Source organism: Pelobates fuscus, chromosome 2, assembly GCF_036172605.1.
Source record: "Pelobates fuscus isolate aPelFus1 chromosome 2, aPelFus1.pri, whole genome shotgun sequence".
Lineage (NCBI taxonomy): Eukaryota > Metazoa > Chordata > Amphibia > Anura > Pelobatidae > Pelobates > Pelobates fuscus.
The window spans coordinates 390,508,571-390,528,038 of record NC_086318.1 but is presented as its reverse complement, the minus strand read 5'-3'; the positions used below and the strand labels follow the sequence as shown (position 1 = coordinate 390,528,038).

The 19,468-nt window shown below is 39.3% G+C and overlaps 1 protein-coding gene across 1 annotated transcript in view; it reads left to right on the top strand.

Moving 5' to 3' along the window:
• The window catches only part of SPATA17 (spermatogenesis associated 17), a 188,983-nt gene that overhangs the window by 27,254 nt on the left and 142,261 nt on the right, over window positions 1-19,468 (top strand). Inside the window, exon 4 of the mRNA XM_063441437.1 lies at window positions 5,812-5,862. Within this exon, the coding sequence (XP_063297507.1) occupies window positions 5,812-5,862 (51 nt within the window). The remainder of the gene's footprint in view (window positions 1-5,811; window positions 5,863-19,468) is intronic.

The window sequence follows — 19,468 nt, the reverse complement described above, 5'->3', positions numbered from 1 at the left end:
ATCCATCACATTTGACACGTGGTACCAGCCTTCAGATGTTCGAGAGGGCACAGTTTCTACAGGACGTGGACTCTTAAGACATTTTATTATACATCTAAGTCCGGTAAAAATCTAGTGACTGCAGATTTAGTTTCTCAGTATACCTGTATTTTCCTGTTGTATTTTTATACCCACTTCCACTAGAATCTAATCTTGTTCAAGCAGGGTCTTCATCAACCTATTGTCTCTACCAAAGTGTACAATAGTTTGTTTCACTTTGCATACCTCTCAAATGGACAAAGAGGGACACTTTAATTTTAAGGATGTGAGTAGAGGTTGGACCAGGGTTAGAACTATCCTGAAAAATTGTAGGTGACTTATTAATAAAAATTTAGGGAACTAAAATGTAATTTTAGAACAATGTATCTTATTTACGCAGACTAATTTCTAAACACATTTATTGTAATTTCAAGACATTACTGTGAGTATTATTTCTGTGGAGTTCTTTTATACAACTAGACACACCAACAATATGGAGCTCCAACAAAAAAGGGACATTAGGATAGAAAAGAAGGACAGAGGGATTTGTTGCAAAATAGGTATTATCCCTCCTAAATAGGGACATTTGGGATGTAAGATTTTGTCTCATTTTCATCTTTATAATGTCAAGCACTGCAAAATAAGTTTGCAATATACAACTTCCAATAACAGTAATGTTAGCTATATTTTGGGATACTGTCACAGAAACCACATTGTTCATTATATTTTTAATATATTATCTTTTGTGGGTGCCCATGTTATTTTGACTTGTTCTCCTCTGCTTGAGTTATCACTGATTGATAAAATAAACCTCATTACAAAGATACAAAATCTAAAAACTATTACAGACTCCTAATGAATTTTTTTTTTTTTTTTTGCTGAATACGATATATATTTCTGCGATTCTCCAGATGTTTCACAATTGCAACCAAACTAAGACACTTGAGACTAAAAGAGAAACTTATTAAAATGTAGTATGTTAAGAAAGTGGAATGTCCAGTATGAAATGTCAGTGGTGGCTGTACATTAATCAAATGGCTGCGTGTGAACAGATAAGTCTGATTTTAAAGATTTCCAGTGAGGGGACATCTCTGAATAGATGAATACACAACAGTTTGTATATTGGTAGACGAATGCAACATTAATCACATTTTAATCTGTAGACTGGCAGAAATTATTCTAAAGAGATCTGTACTATGCAGAGTAGAAGTGGCTTGAAAGCTTTCCATTTTACATGCAAATCGTGGTGTTGTTGACTTCCATTCCCTGATGGCCATTTTTTAAAAAAATATTGGAGAACGCCTCATTTATACATTTTTGTCTATATATCCACGTTCCACAAACCTGATTTTAGGTTTATCTTTACCTGCCACCTCGTAAACAAGACTTATCATTCTTTCCTGCATTCAGTGAACCCTCTGATCAGTCTCATAAATTACTTCTTACTTATCCTGAAGTCCACCAGATTCAAATTGGCCCTCAATCACACGGCAGATAGGAACACAGATCAACATACTGAATTAGTTTAGGTGTTTGTGTCCTAAGTATTATACAGATTTGAGTATGTATGTGTGACAGTGGTAAATATATGTGAAAAATAGTCCTAATGTTTACTGCACATCTCGAAAAGTCAACCGCATATACAGTTTTTCAAATACTGTGATTAAAACAGATCAAGAGATAGTAAGTAAAACCATCTGAATGGGTTAAATGGACTTCGTAAAAGTTTACATGGTGGCAACTGGTCCTAAGATATACTTTGGTTCAGTCCATAAGTTGAAGCTAAAGTAATACCGGTGAGGGGAGGACGCGGAGGGGAGAGGATGTGTGTGTGTGTATGTTTTGAGTGTGCAACTATACTGACACATTTTATTTCTTGCGAGTGAAAAGTAATTTCTTGCATCCCAACACGTTGGATAGAAATTCCTTAGCTTTAGTTTCAGGGGCAATTTTTACAGAAAAAAGCAAAAAAAAAAAAAATTAAGGTAAGGTAAGGCTAGAATCAGATTTTATCGCTCACAGAGGTTGAAATCAGTTTTTTTTTATTGATTATGCTTAATAAATTCTTTCAAGATATTAGTGTTTTTATTCTAGTTTTATGGATTTTTAATTATAAAACCAAGAATGCTTCCATACCATCTTGCTATGTAAAAATAAAAGAAATAGGCGCTCGCTATAATATGGTAGATATATGGGGGGCTGCTGTATACAGTACAAGGATTCCCAAAACCTGGTGTGGTAATTAGACAGAAAGAAAATGTGGCGTATACTGCGCCCAAAATCATACGTACATAAAACTTCACAGGGTAAATGTTGTAAACCTCGGGAATGATGCGGCGAGATGGTGAATAAATGCCCTCGGCGAATTATTCGCCGAGGGCATTCATTCACCATCTCGCCGTATCATTTCCGGTGCGCTCCGCGAAACCGGAAATGGAAGTCACCAGGTAGCGATCTTCAATCAAGTTCAATACATATATACAGGACAGTATGAAAGTCTCCCCACACTTTTGAAAAAAGCCTTTGTAAGGCGAAACGCGTCAAATGGGACACTTTAATCTTACTTTGTAAGAAACTTTTTATTGTTCCTATATTTTATATGCTTTTTTATAATAAATACATAGTTTTATTCATACTACTATTCTGGTTCCTGTTTGCTACCTGGTACCATCACATCCCAAGGTGGGGATTATACCACCCATGCTGTGACAACTAGAGCAGGTCTTGCTCTAAATATTGTAAGTACATTACTTTACTTATATTTCATATTATAGTACTTACTACACTATCCGAGTTATTTTGCTCTTTTACTTCCATACTCATCACCTATACCTGCATATGCACTTGGAGGACCAGCACCACCTATACCACCATATAACCTTATGCGGGAATTATACCGTCCATGCATAAAACAGCTGACCTCTAATATAGCTCTACCAAATGTGAGTGGTTCTCCTACAGCACGTAAATCTATTATTTACACGTTGTCAAATTGTACTGTACCATTATTGTCTTTTTTTTGTTGTCCCGAGGTTTACAACATTTGCCTTCTGAAGTTTTATGTACGTATGATTTTGGGCGCAGTATACGCCACATTTTCTTTCCATCTTGCTATGTGCCATATGCCAACTTTTGCATCCTGGTTACTTAGACCTGTGAATACAGTGTACCATGACATTTAACTCTCATTGCCGATAACACGGTGAGGAGCTTTTAGAATATCTCACGTTATAATAATTACAACACCTGATCCTGCATGAGGGTGAAATATTAAAGGGACACTATAGTCACCTGAACAACTTTAGCTTAATGATGCAGTTTTGGTGTATAGAACATGCCCCTGCAGCCTCACTGCTCAATCCTCTGCCATTTAGGAGTTAAATCCCTTTGTTTATGAACCCTAGTCACACCTCCCTGCATGTGACTTGCACAGCCTTCCATAAACACTTCCTGTAAAGAGAGCCCTATTTAGGCTTTCTTTATTGCAAGTTCTGTTTAATTAAGATTTTCTTATCCCCTGCTATGTTAATATCTTGCTAGACCCTGCAAGAGCCTCCTGTATGAGATTAAAGTTCAATTTAGAGATTGAGATACAATTATTTAAGGTAAATTACATCTGTTTGAAAGTGAAACCAGTTTTTTTTTTCATGCAGGCTCTGTCAATCATAGCCAGGGGAGGTGTGGCTAGGGCTGCATAAACAGAAACAAAGTGATTTAACTCCTAAATGACAGTGAATTGAGCAGTGAAATTGCAGGGGAATGATCTATACACTAAAACTGCTTTATTTAGCTAAAGTAATTTAGGTGACTATAGTGTTCCTTTAAAGGGAAACTCCAGTGCCAGAAAAACGATCCGTTTTTCTGGCACTGGAGGGTCCCTCTCCCTCCCACCCACCAATCCCCGGTTACTGAAGGGGTGAAAACCCCTTCAGTCACTTACCTGGGACAGCGGCGATGTCCCTCGCCGCTGTCTCCGCCTCCACGACGCTCCTCCTAATGATTACGTCGGCCGGTGGGCGAGACTAATCTCGCTCACCGGCCGAGGAGACCTAATGCGCATGCGCGGAAATGCCGCGCATGCGCATTACGTCTCCCCATAGGAAAGCATTGAAAAATCATTTCAATGCTTTCCTATGGGGTTTTGAGCGACGCTGGAGGTCCTCACACAGCGTGAGGACGTCCAGCGACACTCTAGCACAGGAAACCTGTGCTAGAACCCAGGAAGTGACCTCTAGTGGCTGTCTAATAGACAGCCACTAGAGGTGGAGTTAACCCTGCAATGTAAATATTGCAGTTTATGAAAAACTGCAATAATTACACTTGCAGGGTTAAGGGTAGTGGGAGTTGGCACCCAGACCACTCCAATGAGCAGAAGTGGTCTGGGTGCCTGGAGTGTCCCTTTAAGCATCTGACGTAAATGATGCGGAATGTGCGTTATCCACATCAATCCTGCATCTATTTACCATGGTATTTAGAAGTAAACATGAATCACATAAGTAATTTCCATATGATTTTTTTTTTACACATATTCCTCCTCAAATACTGTTATTTCTTATAAATTCCTCAATATTTGTGTCATTTCCGTATTACGTTATTTCGGCTCTCATAGTACATTACTGTTTCCTGCCTTCCTCCACGTAATTTTTACGTTTCTGGCACTAGTTCCATTTTTACTTGTGCTTCTCCGGCCATGATATTTTATAATCCTACTGTTGGATATTTTTATTCTAACTCAGTAGTGAGCAACTTTGTCCCTCAAGCTGGACTGCAACTCCCAGAGGCAGTTGTTATCTAAGCATATCATTTTAGCAAAAAACACAGAAAAAGCCAAGATTGGATAGCCCGGAGTCCATAAGTTTCAACAAGTACTTAAATTGCTATAAAGTGCAGTTCTTGGCTTCACGTTCCCCCCTGCTTCAATGTAACCAATAGAACAGTATTACATTTAATTCCACATTTAAAATGCACCTTAATTAAACTGCAGGAATGATGCCTCTTTGGATGTAATGAAGAAAGAGGGAGCAGAATGAAGCAATATCATTGTGTTCATTTGTAAATAACATATTGCAGCCAACTGTTTCTTAATTGCCCAGACTGTTGATAAATAACTCAGTCCTGCTGCTCTCCACAGACAATTTGCTTTGGATCAGGCTAGGCAATTCAAATAACACTAATTATTTATGATTTTATGATGTTAAAATGAATATTAAATGAAACAAAATTCCCAAGGATTAATCGGGTGGCAGCTAAGTACATAACATTTTGTACAGATGGTTGGAAGACATTTTTGCTCCATCACCGCGTCCGTATCCTTGACAGATTTCGACTGTAGACAGCATATCTTTGAATTTTTCATTAAACCAGACGTCTTGAAATATGAATTCCTTTTATGTTTCTGTGAGTTTTGGGTAAAAAAAAATATAGATATAAGAAAGAAAAAAAAACCTCAGTGAATAAATCATACGAAACTACATGTCACCGGCACTTGTGAATATTTCTTCTTTGTTATTTTATTCTCAGAAGAGCACCATTGATTAGCAAACTCAGCGGAGAGCATTTTATGATCATATATCTCCATTAGCTTCTAGTTTGACTGCCATAGATTTTTTCCTGGTTATGAGTGCATTATGTATTAGCAGTCCCATCTTCTCAATACCAAGTCTGATATTACTCCCAATGTGTGAAACTCGTATTATGTATTATGTATAGACTTTCTTATCTTTTGTATGTAAAAATAGGAGCCGTGTCTGTGTGTCGCTGAATTTTAAGCCTCCCTTTTCTCTCCTTTCACAGACAGCACACTTTATTATGAAGATGAATTTCTACAATGAAATGGCTGTCAGGGTAAATATTTCTGCCGTTGTTATACAAATGAAAAGTCAATTGTGATCTGAATTTACTTTTAATAATGTAAGTAAACTAGACTAATGCATACAAGATCAAGACAATGGTAAGAAAACAAATAGTAAAATACAGAGCTGCACTGTAAAAGTCCTTCCTGATATGAAATGTAGATACTTTTAATAAACTGATGCTGGATTTTTGACCTTTTTCCAACCGAGTGTCACTAATAACAAATTTATACAGCCAGGCAGCTTCTGTCAATACATAGCTGTAAGTAAAACTGTTTCATCTTCAATACCATTAAAGAAAATGTGAATATTTATTTAAACAAATTAGTTTACGATACCATTACTGATAAATTAATACATTTACACCTTGCCAAGTATAATTTACAATGATTACCATTTGGAAATTTGATTAGCTATAAAGGAAGGATGCAACCAGCAGATTTTTTACAAGCTTTTCTGGGACATTTACAATGACAAAAAATGGATGCTTCCAATAGCCAATCAGGACACAGAACCTCTTGAGTTGAACTTTTTATCTTCACCATGAAAGAGTGCGGGAAAGATTAAACACTATGAAGAAGAGTGGATTGTGTATTTGAACTCTCTAATGGCTGCCCATAATGTCCTTACAAAAATAACAGAAACACTACATACTGGTTCAAAATTATGTATTGCTTTAATCATTGTACGTAAACTTCGGTACTTGATACATGTATGATCTACCTTCATCTAAGAAACAAATGGACGTGCTTTATTATATATTATTATCCTTTATGTATAACGCTCTAACACAGCCCACACATGGGTAGACACATCCTAGTATGTTATTTGCTAAAGAGAGAAAAAACATTTAGGGCATTTAATTCAAATGCATTCACTATGTTTATTAGCATCCAGCTTAAAGAAACAAAAGTTCCAATATGCCCAGAACTATTTTAGGATATAGTTATCAGGCGAAATTATACTTAAAGTGTGATCATATAGCTAAAGGTTTGCTTAGAAATTATTTTTGTCCCCCCTCTCGTACATGTGGAGGAGGGTCAGGGTTTTGCAAACACAACTCTCTCCTGATGCTGCTCAGATTCGGGGGACCACTCATATGATGTGAAGGAAGAGAGGGGAGCAGATCCTGGCTAGCATTTTCTCTATTTCTATTAATGCTGTGCCTGCTACAGAGCTAACAAGTGTGGCAGTTATATGGACAGAAGAGGAGATCAGGGCTGGTGGGAGGGTGTGTCCAGGACACAGCTAGCATCACTGCCAACTTACCTGTCTGCAAAGTGGGCATGTCATGCTGGCATGCATACAGAAAAAGATGATAGGCTGTCTGGCAGGGTATGCTAATCAGGGCTGCCATTATGCCACCCATGGGCTGAAATGGCCTTGTTTCATTCTAAGAGCAGAATGATCATGTTTAAACACAAGTTTATGCAAAGACTTGGTGCCAGGCCATGCTAAAGAGATACTTCCACGAAAAGCTTTCATTAGATTATTTAACTTGATGATTATATTGACATAATTAATGGAAGCATGGGTTTCATGTGCATTTGTGTTTGAGGGTCACAATTTTCAGCAGTGGGAAAGAAGATACAATTAATATGATTGATATTCAAACAAAAGTAATAAACTTTTTTTTTTCATAACCAACATTCTGGCAGGCAAGTCTATCTTTTCTCTAGACTTGCCTGGGAATGTGTGTTTTCTCTTTTTTTGGGGATCGAGTGAGGGAGTCAAAGGGTACCTTAGAATTCACCTGACATGCAAATAAAGTACGGGATGTGCAGCTATTGCGAGCCAAGTTTCCATATACCCATTGTCACAGGAATAGTAAAATAGTGGGGAGTGCTCTACACCACAAATTAAGCTTAGAGTGGATACTTCTCTGAAAAAGTATCCACTTTAAGCTTTATTTGTGGTGCAGAGCATGATACATTATGATACATTTTTCCAACTGGGTGATTGTTGGCATTGGGGGATTGTTGCTGTTTTGTAATTAGCACCTATTGCACCTTATTGTTTTTTTTACTTGTATTTTACCATTGTCACGGGAGAGAGGGGACTCCTCGGACGTATTCCCTTATTTTTACTTTTTGTCTAACAACCCCCTGTATTCGAATGGAGTCACTACAAGATAATTGTTTTCCTTGTGTTCAGCTATTCGTTCCCTACTATTCGGTTACCGAACAGACTATGTGTGGTCCCCCTTGTTAACACCTCATAATCATCGACCACCCCTGGCTGTTAACCACAAACGAGCAATCACCTCAAGTGCTTCCCTGGGTGGCCGCCATTCGCATATACGAACACACATGCTATCAGGACTGGCGGCCACCTTGTCTCCCGTACGCAGGCAGTGGTACATGGTTGTTGACTGCATGTATCTCTGGGTTGCCTACGCGAGCTCGCGAACTCCGCGGAAACTTGTACCATTGCCCGTCCGACTTTCCGACCAGCTAGGAGAACGGTGTTCGGGGGTAAGAAACTACCGAACAAGGGAAGCATTAAGTCCTTAAATGCCAGGGGGAGGGGGGCGGGGCCTGGCTGCTGGGCTGAATGACCGCACTTAGTATGAGCTCCGGACAAAGAAATGATATTGAGCAGTTATACCGATATCTCACCTAAACAGAACATCAACCCAAGTGTTGGAGAGAACCAGCGTTACTCTGATTGTTACTCAGAGGGGTAACAAAATTTTTTGGCCTACCAGCGGATGCAGGTACAGGAGAGGTGGCCAATCTCCCTGCTGGCCGTCCTGCTGAAACAAGCGGCAGCAGTCGGGAACCCCAGTTTTCCCCCCCTGACGGTGGGCGTCATCCCGGCACAATCTTGCAGGCTCGACTTATCCACTGTTAATGGAACAGGGAGTCCTACACAACCCTGCTGCACACAATCTATCTTACCACGTAAGCCAACATGGCGGACGCCGTGCCCACTGCCACCACACATGGCCTGCAGGAGACACTCACAACACGGCTAGACAACCTGTTTGAAATTTCTGGCTTAAGCTGAAGCTCAGAAGAGTTTGACTCGAGGAGGAACGACGGAGGGATGGCACGCAGAACCAGCGGGGTGGCCTGTTCTGGACTGTTGGGACTCTGGTGGCTAGCGTGGGTATAGGGTGACGGCATGATAAGCTGTCCCGGGAGGTGAGTGCTATAGCAGCTTTTCTTCACTGCCACCCTCCAAGAACGGACTCAGGCTTCTGTTTTTACCAATATGGTTCCTTTCACTAACAAGCCAGAGGCATTTTACCGTACCCTGTTTTTTCATTAGTTATGTCAGCATGTTTACACTCTCTCTCTTGCCTCTTACATGTCTAGCAGACTTCACTGTTTCATAGTTAACTACCTGCTCTTTGTCTAGCTGGGTATACCTAACCCAACGCTGAGCTTTATTTTAAGCCCTAGACACTGATATTAAGCTAGTATATCTCCTGTAGAACGACCTCCTAGTCACGTTAGCCTAGCATGATGTTACCGTAAAACTGTGCAGAGAGCTTGTTTCTTTTTTTATGTATTCTTTACTATATCACAAAAATGCGCAATGTCGTATGCCATGCCACTGTTTCTCTATGTTTATTGAACTGTCTGCATCAGCTGTTGTGGCAATGCAAGGCTTCAGGTTTATCTATGCACGACTAAAATAAAGAATTTTTTTTAAAAAGCCATGGGGAGCATTGATTGGTGTATGCACAGGAACCCCCGAAGGTCGGTCAAAACTTTGTTTCAACGTAACACCGAACATTTTACCGAACCGATCTGAGCGCTTTTTGGATATGTTGTGCGCTCAGATCGGGGTTATTCAGGAATATGAGTTTTGTGGGGTTCCTGTACTGTTTTCATGTATTTCCGTGATCTGTTAAAATTTTATGTACGTTTTTATATTTGAGAGATAATTGAGTTATCTTAATTGGAACTCAATTACCTCTCAAACACAAAGGCATGTGGGAAGGAAACCCCTGCAATTTTGTCTTGGAATCCCCATGCTAGGGGCAATGCATAAAAAGCAGAGTGTGGCCTAATAAAGCTCAAATTGAATTTCTACCCAATATGACTGGTTGCATCCATTATATTAGGAAAACTCAACACAGCAATAGCCCTATCACGATATGCAGTACATCTGGAACTAGGACTAGTGGAGGATCAAAGGAATAACGACAACAGACTAGAGAACCCATGAAACCCATGCTGAAAACTTGCATGCATGTTTTATTTCATAGTATATCAAGTAAATGCTTTATGGAGCATTTATTTAATGGCAATGTTTTTAGCAAAATGTAAGGAATCTAGTGCCATGTAAGAAAAATCTTTTCGCTCCATAAAAAAGTCGAAGTGACCGCCATTCGACTACTTCGGCACTTCGGCTGCATCCGAAGTGCCAGTTTAAAAGTACAGATCCTTTTCCTAGGAGTTAAAGGGCCAGCAGCAGCACAATAAAAATCCATTATGCCCACATAAGTTTCTTAAAGGGCAATACATCCCAGGGACCATAGTTACAGGGCAGGAGGCGGGCAAGCAGCCCCCTCCAAAAACTCATGGCAGACTCCCTTAAAAGGGTGAGTTTGCTACACTGCTTGTGAGGTTTTAATCATATTCCTTACTTTTAATTTAAAGGAACACTACAGCGTTAGGAATACAAATATGTATTCCTTAGCTATAGAGCCCTAGTCACGGTTTAAGGGACTAGGGCCCCCGTTCTGCAGCGAATAAATTGTTAATTTACCATTTATTTGCTTACCTTAACCCAGCGCCAAGCTCCCTCAGCACTGGTGGCCTCTCCTCCTCCATCAACGTTAGCTTCCGAGTGGAGCTTAATGCACATGCTCGGTCAGAGGTGCGCGCGCTTTCAAACCTGCCCATAAGAAAGCATTACTCAATACTTTCCTATGGGGATCTTTTTTGATACTGGAATCTGTGAGGACGTCCAGCATCAAATAAGTGTGATTTACTCTGTGTAAATCGCGGAAGCGGCCTCTAGTGGCTGTCAGGGAGACAGCCACTAGAGGCTGGATTAACCCTGCAGTGTAAACATAGCAGTTTCTATGCGGGTTTAAAACTAGGGGGACCTGGCACCCAGACCACTAAATTGAGCTGAAGTGGTCTGGGTGCCTATAGTGGCCCTTTAAGTATTCCTATTGAGGACATCAGATAAAGCTAGAGTATAAAAAATGTTAACCTCTTTAGTACTTTTATACCATGCTCTCTTCTTCTAAATAATGGAAATAAATGAGTAATTAATTTCTAGCAAGAATATTATTATTAAGCATAATTGCAATAAAAACAAAACAACAGACTTTTTTGCATGCATCATATTGACTTGTAATTCTTTGGACAACCTTGGTTTGACTCCAGATTCTGCAGAAATTTCCACTACAATAATAGCTTACTTGTGACTAGTTTCATTTTTTGGAACATGTGTTCATGTTATGAGGGTTGTTGTTTTTTTTGTAGCAAAGATTTATTGTGGACAGTACAAGACAAATCCCACTTCCCATTTATCTTTTGGTGCCCACATATCTCTCCTACAGAGTTCCATGGCAGTGATGCAGTGCCGGATATTTTTTTAGACCTGTATCTTTTTATCTTATTGGAAGTGCAATAAAACTACTTGTAGTGTTTTTGACCTTTTCTGCCAGGAGTTACCTCTTCGTGTGTTTGCAATTGTTTCTTTGTCTGTTCATAATAGCAATTGCACAATATAAACCAAGTTGTCCATCTTCTGAACACTATGTTTTTGAAAGTCAGACACATACACACACATACATTGTGTATGAGGATTTCGTTAATATATCATTTCAGGAGAATGTTCGTAAAAATATGCATTGTGTACGTTTGAAAGATAGACAGGAATGTTTCTCTACACATGCAAAACATTTTTAAAAAGGCAAAGGGATCTATTCACTGAACAGATTTGTTGTGAGTTGAGAATAAGTTGTAAAACACAGAGTTAAAAAGAAAAACTAAAGAACATTTTTAAACCAGACAATTTTTTTTTTATTTCAGCATTGCTATTGTAGTTAACACTGTTCAAGTACCACAACGTAACATTTGGTGATTAGACCTCAGAATGTGAGAGTGATTGGGCTATATTTCCTCATGTTTCCATATCCAGCAAAGAATAGACCTGGCGAATATCAAAAAACTAGTGCTATGAATGAAACTATTAAGGAAACATTTTAAGGGGTAGTATAGGCACCATAGGTTCTACATGCTGATGTAGTGAATATTGTTCCACGTGAATATTGTTTCACTTGGTTCTTGGCCCAACCGTTTTAGGACAGTTTGACACATAGCCCTGCGTATTGCTGAACTTCTACATTATTAATATCAATGTTATCTACTTCAAGGTGCCATTCATTGGGTGAGCGGGTCAGCTGGTTTGGCTTAGACAAAGAACTGGGGGTAATCCCTGCTTAGTGATACCATAAGTGTCACAAACGCACCATACTCCAAGAGTGTACGTGACGTAATTGTAGTGGTGAAAGTGTTAAAGTTCACTATTTGTCTGCACTAGACCAGAAATAATGATAAAATCCCACTTAACACCACCCACACTTAAGCATAATAATATAAATATTACTATTTTATCGCTGCCACCACCAAGACAATTTATAAATGGAGTGCCTTGGCCCCCCAGGTAACTTAATAATAAAAACCCACCAAATACACCTTACAATATTTAAGCAATTGCAAAACACTTATTAGTCTCTTCAGGTAACGTGATTCTTTACTAGACAAAGGCAGAACTTAATACAGGAATATTTATTATGAGCAAAAAATAGTCACAGTACATACAAAAATATAGATGACAATCAAATTAGTTAGACCAACAACAGATAAAACCAAAAGGGATAAAATAACAGAAGTCCTAATCACTTACTCAGGTTTTCAAATAAAAACTTCTGCCCAGGGGGTCTATGGTAAGGGAGATGGTGACTCACTCAGAATTAGATTCGGACCCCAAAGCAAGTCCAATACACACTTCAGTATCATTAGATATATATCCTGTGGATTACCAAGCATCGCCCAGAGGTGGAGATAAGGCAAACCTATAGTAACTATAAGTGACCACCCCCTTGTGTTCCAGACCAACATCAATCCAAATGGAAACATTTGGTTCTATCTCCTCTTATGTACTTGCCACAAACAATAATTGCATGTATGAATTTGTTACCATTTTCCCATTCCATAGATATGTCATACTACTTACTTGTGACCCAATATAGCAGACATCACAATCGCTTGCCCTATGGTTAAGTTACGCAAATCATGTTTGGGCTTGATTAGAAGATTGTGCTTGTCCCATTCTAAATATAATCAAAATTAGGCTTAATTATTCATCTGTGGGTAAATATTAATGTTTATTTTGGATATGATACTGGAACACAAGGTTAATGGCATTAACATATCAAATAACCCCCTATCTAAGAGGGAATCTAGACATATGGCAATTTAGAGAGTTAGTTTACATTTAAACCAGACTTCCAGGCCACTTAGTGGTAAACCACCTGCCCCCTTTCACAATCCTATGCAATTTACATGATCCCTTCTGTCATCTGATCTCTACCAAGTGGCCAATTCATATATGCACTACACAAATTACATTAAATGGTAATATTCTATTGTGCAACAATGAATTATGCACCCTTGGCATGGCAATAAGCACTAAGAGCTAATTTGCAACTATGTAGGTAACTAGCTACTGTAAGTTGTTGCTGTTAACAACAACCTGTAGTGCTAGTAGTGCCTACTAAGTGCCTACTGGTTTCCAATCTTTTCTCTATTTTTAACTGCATAACTGCCAATAGCATCTGCGTGCAAAGATACTGACCACTCGCAGATGAGCGACTCAATGGTAAAGCACAGAAACACAAGCTGTGTAAGTTTTTCACCATAGCAACCACACTTTGCTGTTAAAAAGCACACACTATGTGCATGCATACTTCACTCTAACTGACCTAATCATTAAATAACGATGGTGTATAGTCTATATGCATTAAACTGATTTTGTCTTATGCCAGACACTTATCTATGTAACATTTAAGTTTAATTTCTGCTATGTGAATTTTATTTAAATGACACATTATTTAAACCATGTGTCTAGGCTTTTCTTCAATTTATTTGCTTTATTATGCCTTTATGGTCTAATAATCTTTGATATGTATTAAGAGTTTCAGCATAATACAATATTTCTCACATGTATTTTTCATGTTTACTTCTCTGCTCCAGGCAAGAGACACCAGTGGTGTTAAGTGTTCTGAGTTAGTTGCAACTGGTATTGAGTAGTTACTTAGTTACATAATATATATGTCAGCACTTTTAAAGGGAAGCTGTAGTACCAGGAAAACAAAGCTGTCACTATAGCCCCCTATAGTGCCCTCCTCCCCCAGCGATGTCCTTAGGCGCTGTCTTTGGTCCACCTCCGATCCTCCCCCGCCTACGCCAGCCAGTGGGGGAGACCTACTGCGCTTGCGTGGAAATGGCCACACGCGCATTAGGCGTTCCCCGTAGGCAAGCATTATTCAATGCTTTTCTACGTGGATTCCAGTGAAGCTGGAAATCTAATAAATAGCATGAGGACATCCAGCGTACGTTGCATAATGATCCAGAAGTCCCTCTAGTGGCTGGCTGGTATACAGCCACTAGAGGAGGAGTTAACCCAAAAAGGTAATTATTGCGGTTTATAAAAAAACTGCAATAATTAACTTTCCAGGGTTAAGGGTGCTGGGACACTGCACCCAGACCACTTCAATGAGCTAAAGTGGTCTGTGTGCCTATAGTATCCCTTTTCTGCTGTGATAAGGCCAGTGCAAGAACAGCCACTCCAATGCTCCTTCAGGATGTTTATTTGAAAACCATCAGTATTTAATATCCAGGATACTCTTTCCCTTTAAGACATTAATTTAAACCAAATGCAAACAAAAAATTGAAATCTAAGTAGAGGTATTTCATTTCTACAAACTTGTTTTACTGACTCTATAGTGTTAAAACACATTTTAGGTTTCATGTACCTGCCCCCAGTGACTCTGTCAGTCGGAACCAAGTTTATTGATAATGTTTAGCAGTTCTTAAAGAGAATAACAGAAGGCATTAGCCGCTACTTAGCTGGTAACACCCAGTCGCTACTGGTGACATTTTACAGTCGGTAAGCAGTTAACTGTAGCGTTAAGCATTTTAGTGTATACCCTAATGTAATATGCTGTGCACATACCTGGTTGTTATTCATTCCTGAAACAAGTAATTTTATAACCAAATAGTTTAATGCATGTCTTATAAAGTAAATGCATCCACCAGCTGCTTATCTATTTCTAAGAATGTCTCTTTTATAATTAATTTGCCCCACGTGTGTTTTTACAAATTTTAATGTAACATGCCTACATTTAGGAAGGGGAAATATTTGAAATATAAATGAGATTTACTTGAAACTCAAGTTGCATGCGTGGAGTGCCTCTCAATCATAACACACACATACGATGAGTAAATTGAGATGCAAAGTAATAGATAATTGCAGTAGTTTGTAGACATGTGCACCAGTGAAATTTTCATTTTTACTATATAAAAATTTCATTAGTCAATCCTGAATTTTGTCCACAAACCATTTGTTTTCAAACAAAATTCCTTAAAAAATAATCAGTTTTCGTCCATTAGGGCGATAACAGCACTGCACATGCACAAAAATAAAAGCAAGGAGGGAGGCGGCAGCGCTGCCAGCTCCCTCCTTGTAATAAATACCCATTCCTACCTCCCCTGCATTAAAACCTATGGGGGTCACTATGACCCCCATATTGATAAAAGGGAGGTTAAATCCTCCCGCATGCCCCTACTCGCAGCATTCTGCAAGTAGGGGCATGTCGCCGAAACAAATTTAAATATTTATTAAACAAATGTAGCTATTGCTGCCCAGTCACTAGTGAAATAGGTGGACTTGGCACAGGTTAAATCCTGCCGCATGCCCCTACCTGTGCCAGGTCCCCCTGTGTAGTAGGGGCATGTCCCTTAACTGTAGAGGGTCCACACCCACCGCTCATGGGTGAGGACCATGGGGGACATTAATTAATTAAAGGGGGGCCTAATGTCCCCCCTGGACTCCAGCCATGAGCGGTGGGTAGGGACCCTAAATAAATAAATAATGGGGGGGACCTAATGTCCCCACCCATGAGTGGCGGGTGGGGACCCAAATTAATTAAAGCGGGGACCTAATGTCCCCCCTGGATGGGTGGGGACCCTAAATAAATAAATAATGGGGGGGACCTAATGTCCCTCCCAGGTCCCTACCCATGAGCGGTGGGTAGGGACCCTAATTAAATAAATAATGGGGGGGACCTAATGTCCCTCCCAGGTCCCCACCCATGAGCGGCGGGTGGGGGCCCTGATTAATTAAAGGGGGACCTAATGTCCCCCCTGGTCTCCACCCATGAGCAGCAGGTGGGGACCCTAAATAAATAAATAATGGGGGGGACCTAGTGTCCCTCCTCGGTGCCCACCCATGAGCGGTGGGGACCCCACCCATGGTAACCCTCATTAATTAAAGGGGGGTCTAATGTACTCCCTAGGAATTGAACACATAAGATAAGTAGTATACAGCTCCACTATCATGCTAAATAAGGAGGGGGGGGGGGTACTCCCCCCATCCAGGTAACAGGAGGGGTTTCTGAGAGAAAGAGATGCACAATCCTATATTAGTTAGGCAGCTGAGCTAACTGTGCAGAATGTGCTGGTTCAAGCAATGCATTTTATGAGATCCCAGAGAGCGTCACCAGCATGCTGTTCATAGGTAGATAGAAGGGGACATAACATAGAAGCATAGGAAGGTACATCCTCATCTCTCTGTTATAGAAGGGTCCTTGTTTAAGTTTTCATTTGGGGTGAAGCCTCAGGTGTTTCTGGAAGCTAGCAACACCCTTGCCCCAAGTTAAGTTTAGAGAGTAATAGATAAGTTTCAGGAATGACCGTTACACTGGAAGGCCGTAGGCTGTTCTGATTGTGTAAGTCACATGCAGGAGGTGTGGCTAGGGCTGTATAAACAAAGTGAAATAACTCTTACATGGCCGAGGATTGAGCAGTGAGACTGCAGGGGTGTGATCTATACACCAAAACTGCTTCAATAAGCTAAAGTTATTTTGGTGTTTATAGTGTCCCTTTAATTGATAGCAAATAATTGATAACCCTGCATGCAAAAAAAAAGGAAATATTTAAAAGAAACATTAAAAACGAATGCTGCAGGAACAGTATCTGTGTACCATAAACACTTTATTAAGACAAGGTGGTTATGGTGCTTACAGTGACCCTTTAACCTATATTATTATATTTCATTTTCTACTCAGTACCACTCCTGGTATTGTAAATTAACCCCCCAGAAGAACCATACAAATGACTTTAATAAATATGATTTTCAAGTCAATTAAATAAATCGAAAAGCCAGAATTATCATGACAACAATAAATGCCAAGAATGCTTGTATAACCCTCACACAAAGTTATTAACATTTGTAAAAACTACATTGACCATAGTGCAAACCTGAACGAATTAACTGTTAATCCCTTAACAAAAGAACTAAACCTTGTTCTATGTTTCCGACGCTCTTTCGGTTCTATGTACTTTATTAATACTGTTAGCAATATAGAGATATCATACTGATAGAAGAGATTTTCTCCCGGGAATAGCTACCGTTAAGAAATAAAAGGTTCTTCCGAGGTATATTGTAAAAGCTATGTAAGAAAGAAAAAAAAAAAGCTTCTCTTGCTACCGTCAGCTCCCTTGACTCTACTTAACACTGGCCCTAATTTCCATTTTTATAACTAGAGTCCTAAGGAACCTTAAATCAGAACTATATTACTGTAACTTTCATTTTGCTGTAATATGAATCAACATCTTAGATTTAGTGATTACAGCTTATGTTGGATTTTAGCAACAAAAGTAAACCTGATTTTGAAAAAAAATATTTTCTCAAAGCAGATGGCTTTGATATATTAAGTTATTTTGCCATTTGTTTTACTGCTTTAAATAAACATTATTTATAAGACCACTTTCGTTTGGATGTTACTTAATGAGGAATATGCATCACTGATTTGACTAGCATAAAAGGTCATTTAGAACTTGCCCGTTAACAAGCTGTAAACTGCTGAGCGTACAATGACTTTGTTTAAAATTATCTAGTCTGTGATGATCAACGACAATAATTGTTTTGTTCCAATCATTGTTGAAACTTCCTAATTGCTTTGAAGGTCACACTGAATTAGGAATATTTAAGTGCAATAAAATCATTCAGTGTAATATCCCAAAGCAAAAAAAAATAAAAATCTACATTTGTACACATAAATAAAGTTGTTTGAATTTTAACCTGATAACAAATATGGATTGTATTTATGTACAAGTTGACCAATGGGACAAAGTTGTTTATTATTTTTTAGGATGCATGTGAGAACCAAACTTGTTCAGGTGTCTTTAATACAGTCATTATTACATTCTGCCAATCTTATGGCCAACGTGACACATTTCTAAGTATTTGCTTAAAAGGACACTATAGTCACCCAGACCACTTCAGTTCAATGAAGTGGTCTGGGTGCAATGTCCCTCAGGTTTTAACCCTTCAGATGCAAACATAGCAGGTTCTGAGAAACTGCTATGTTTACATTTGGAGTTAAGCTAACCTCTAGTGACTGTCTTCCGGACAGCCACTAGAGGCGCCTCTGCGACGCTGGAGGCATATTATGCCTCCATCACGCAGAGCGTCCATAGAAAAGCATTGAAAAATACTTTTCTATTGAAAGCTTGAATGTGCGCGCAGCACTTGCCGCGCATGGCATTCGGCTCCGCTGATGTCGGCAGAGGGAGCTGACGTCAGTGGGGGAGGAGAGGCCTCCAGCGCCGAGGGAGCCCGGTGCTGGAATAAGGTAAGCTGCTGAAGTGGTTTTAACCTCTTCAGCGCCACGAGAGGGGGACCCTGAGGGTGGGGGCACCCTCAAGGCACTATAGTGTCAAGAAAACCGCTTTGTTTTCCTGACACTATAGTGATCGTTTAAAATGTAAAGACCTCACAAGTGACAGTGTTCATTTGAAAGAAGGGAGCCGGTTCATATATCTCACATTCTGTAAATCCTCAGAAACTCCTCTATTTATTAATTTTGTTGGTACCTAGAAATGTCTGATAAAAAAACTTTCTACGTACAGTGAGATTATGTTTATTACCTGCTTACAATCACTTGATTTCACATTAACCTAATTTTTTAACCTAGAAGTCTGTGATGGCTTACCTGACCACCGTCGATATATGTGAACTATGATGTTAACCCAGCAGCCCTCCTATGTTAGATGAGAATTTGAGATGTAGCCAAATCTGACAGCATTGATGCATCCAAAATTGTAGAGTCTATTGTACAATCAGGTTCTCAGCCTATCACTGATATCCCATTGTGGGGACTGGAGTCAGGTGGGAGTGTTCCTTTAACCTAACTGTATGATGTATATGTTCATCCTTAGCAGTATAATTTTGTATAATGTATAATGTTCATCCTTAGCAGTATAATTTTTAATATATGTCTAGTCTTTAGTCTTTTTTTATATGTGAAGTATATCCAGGATTCTGGGTGTAGAATCCTG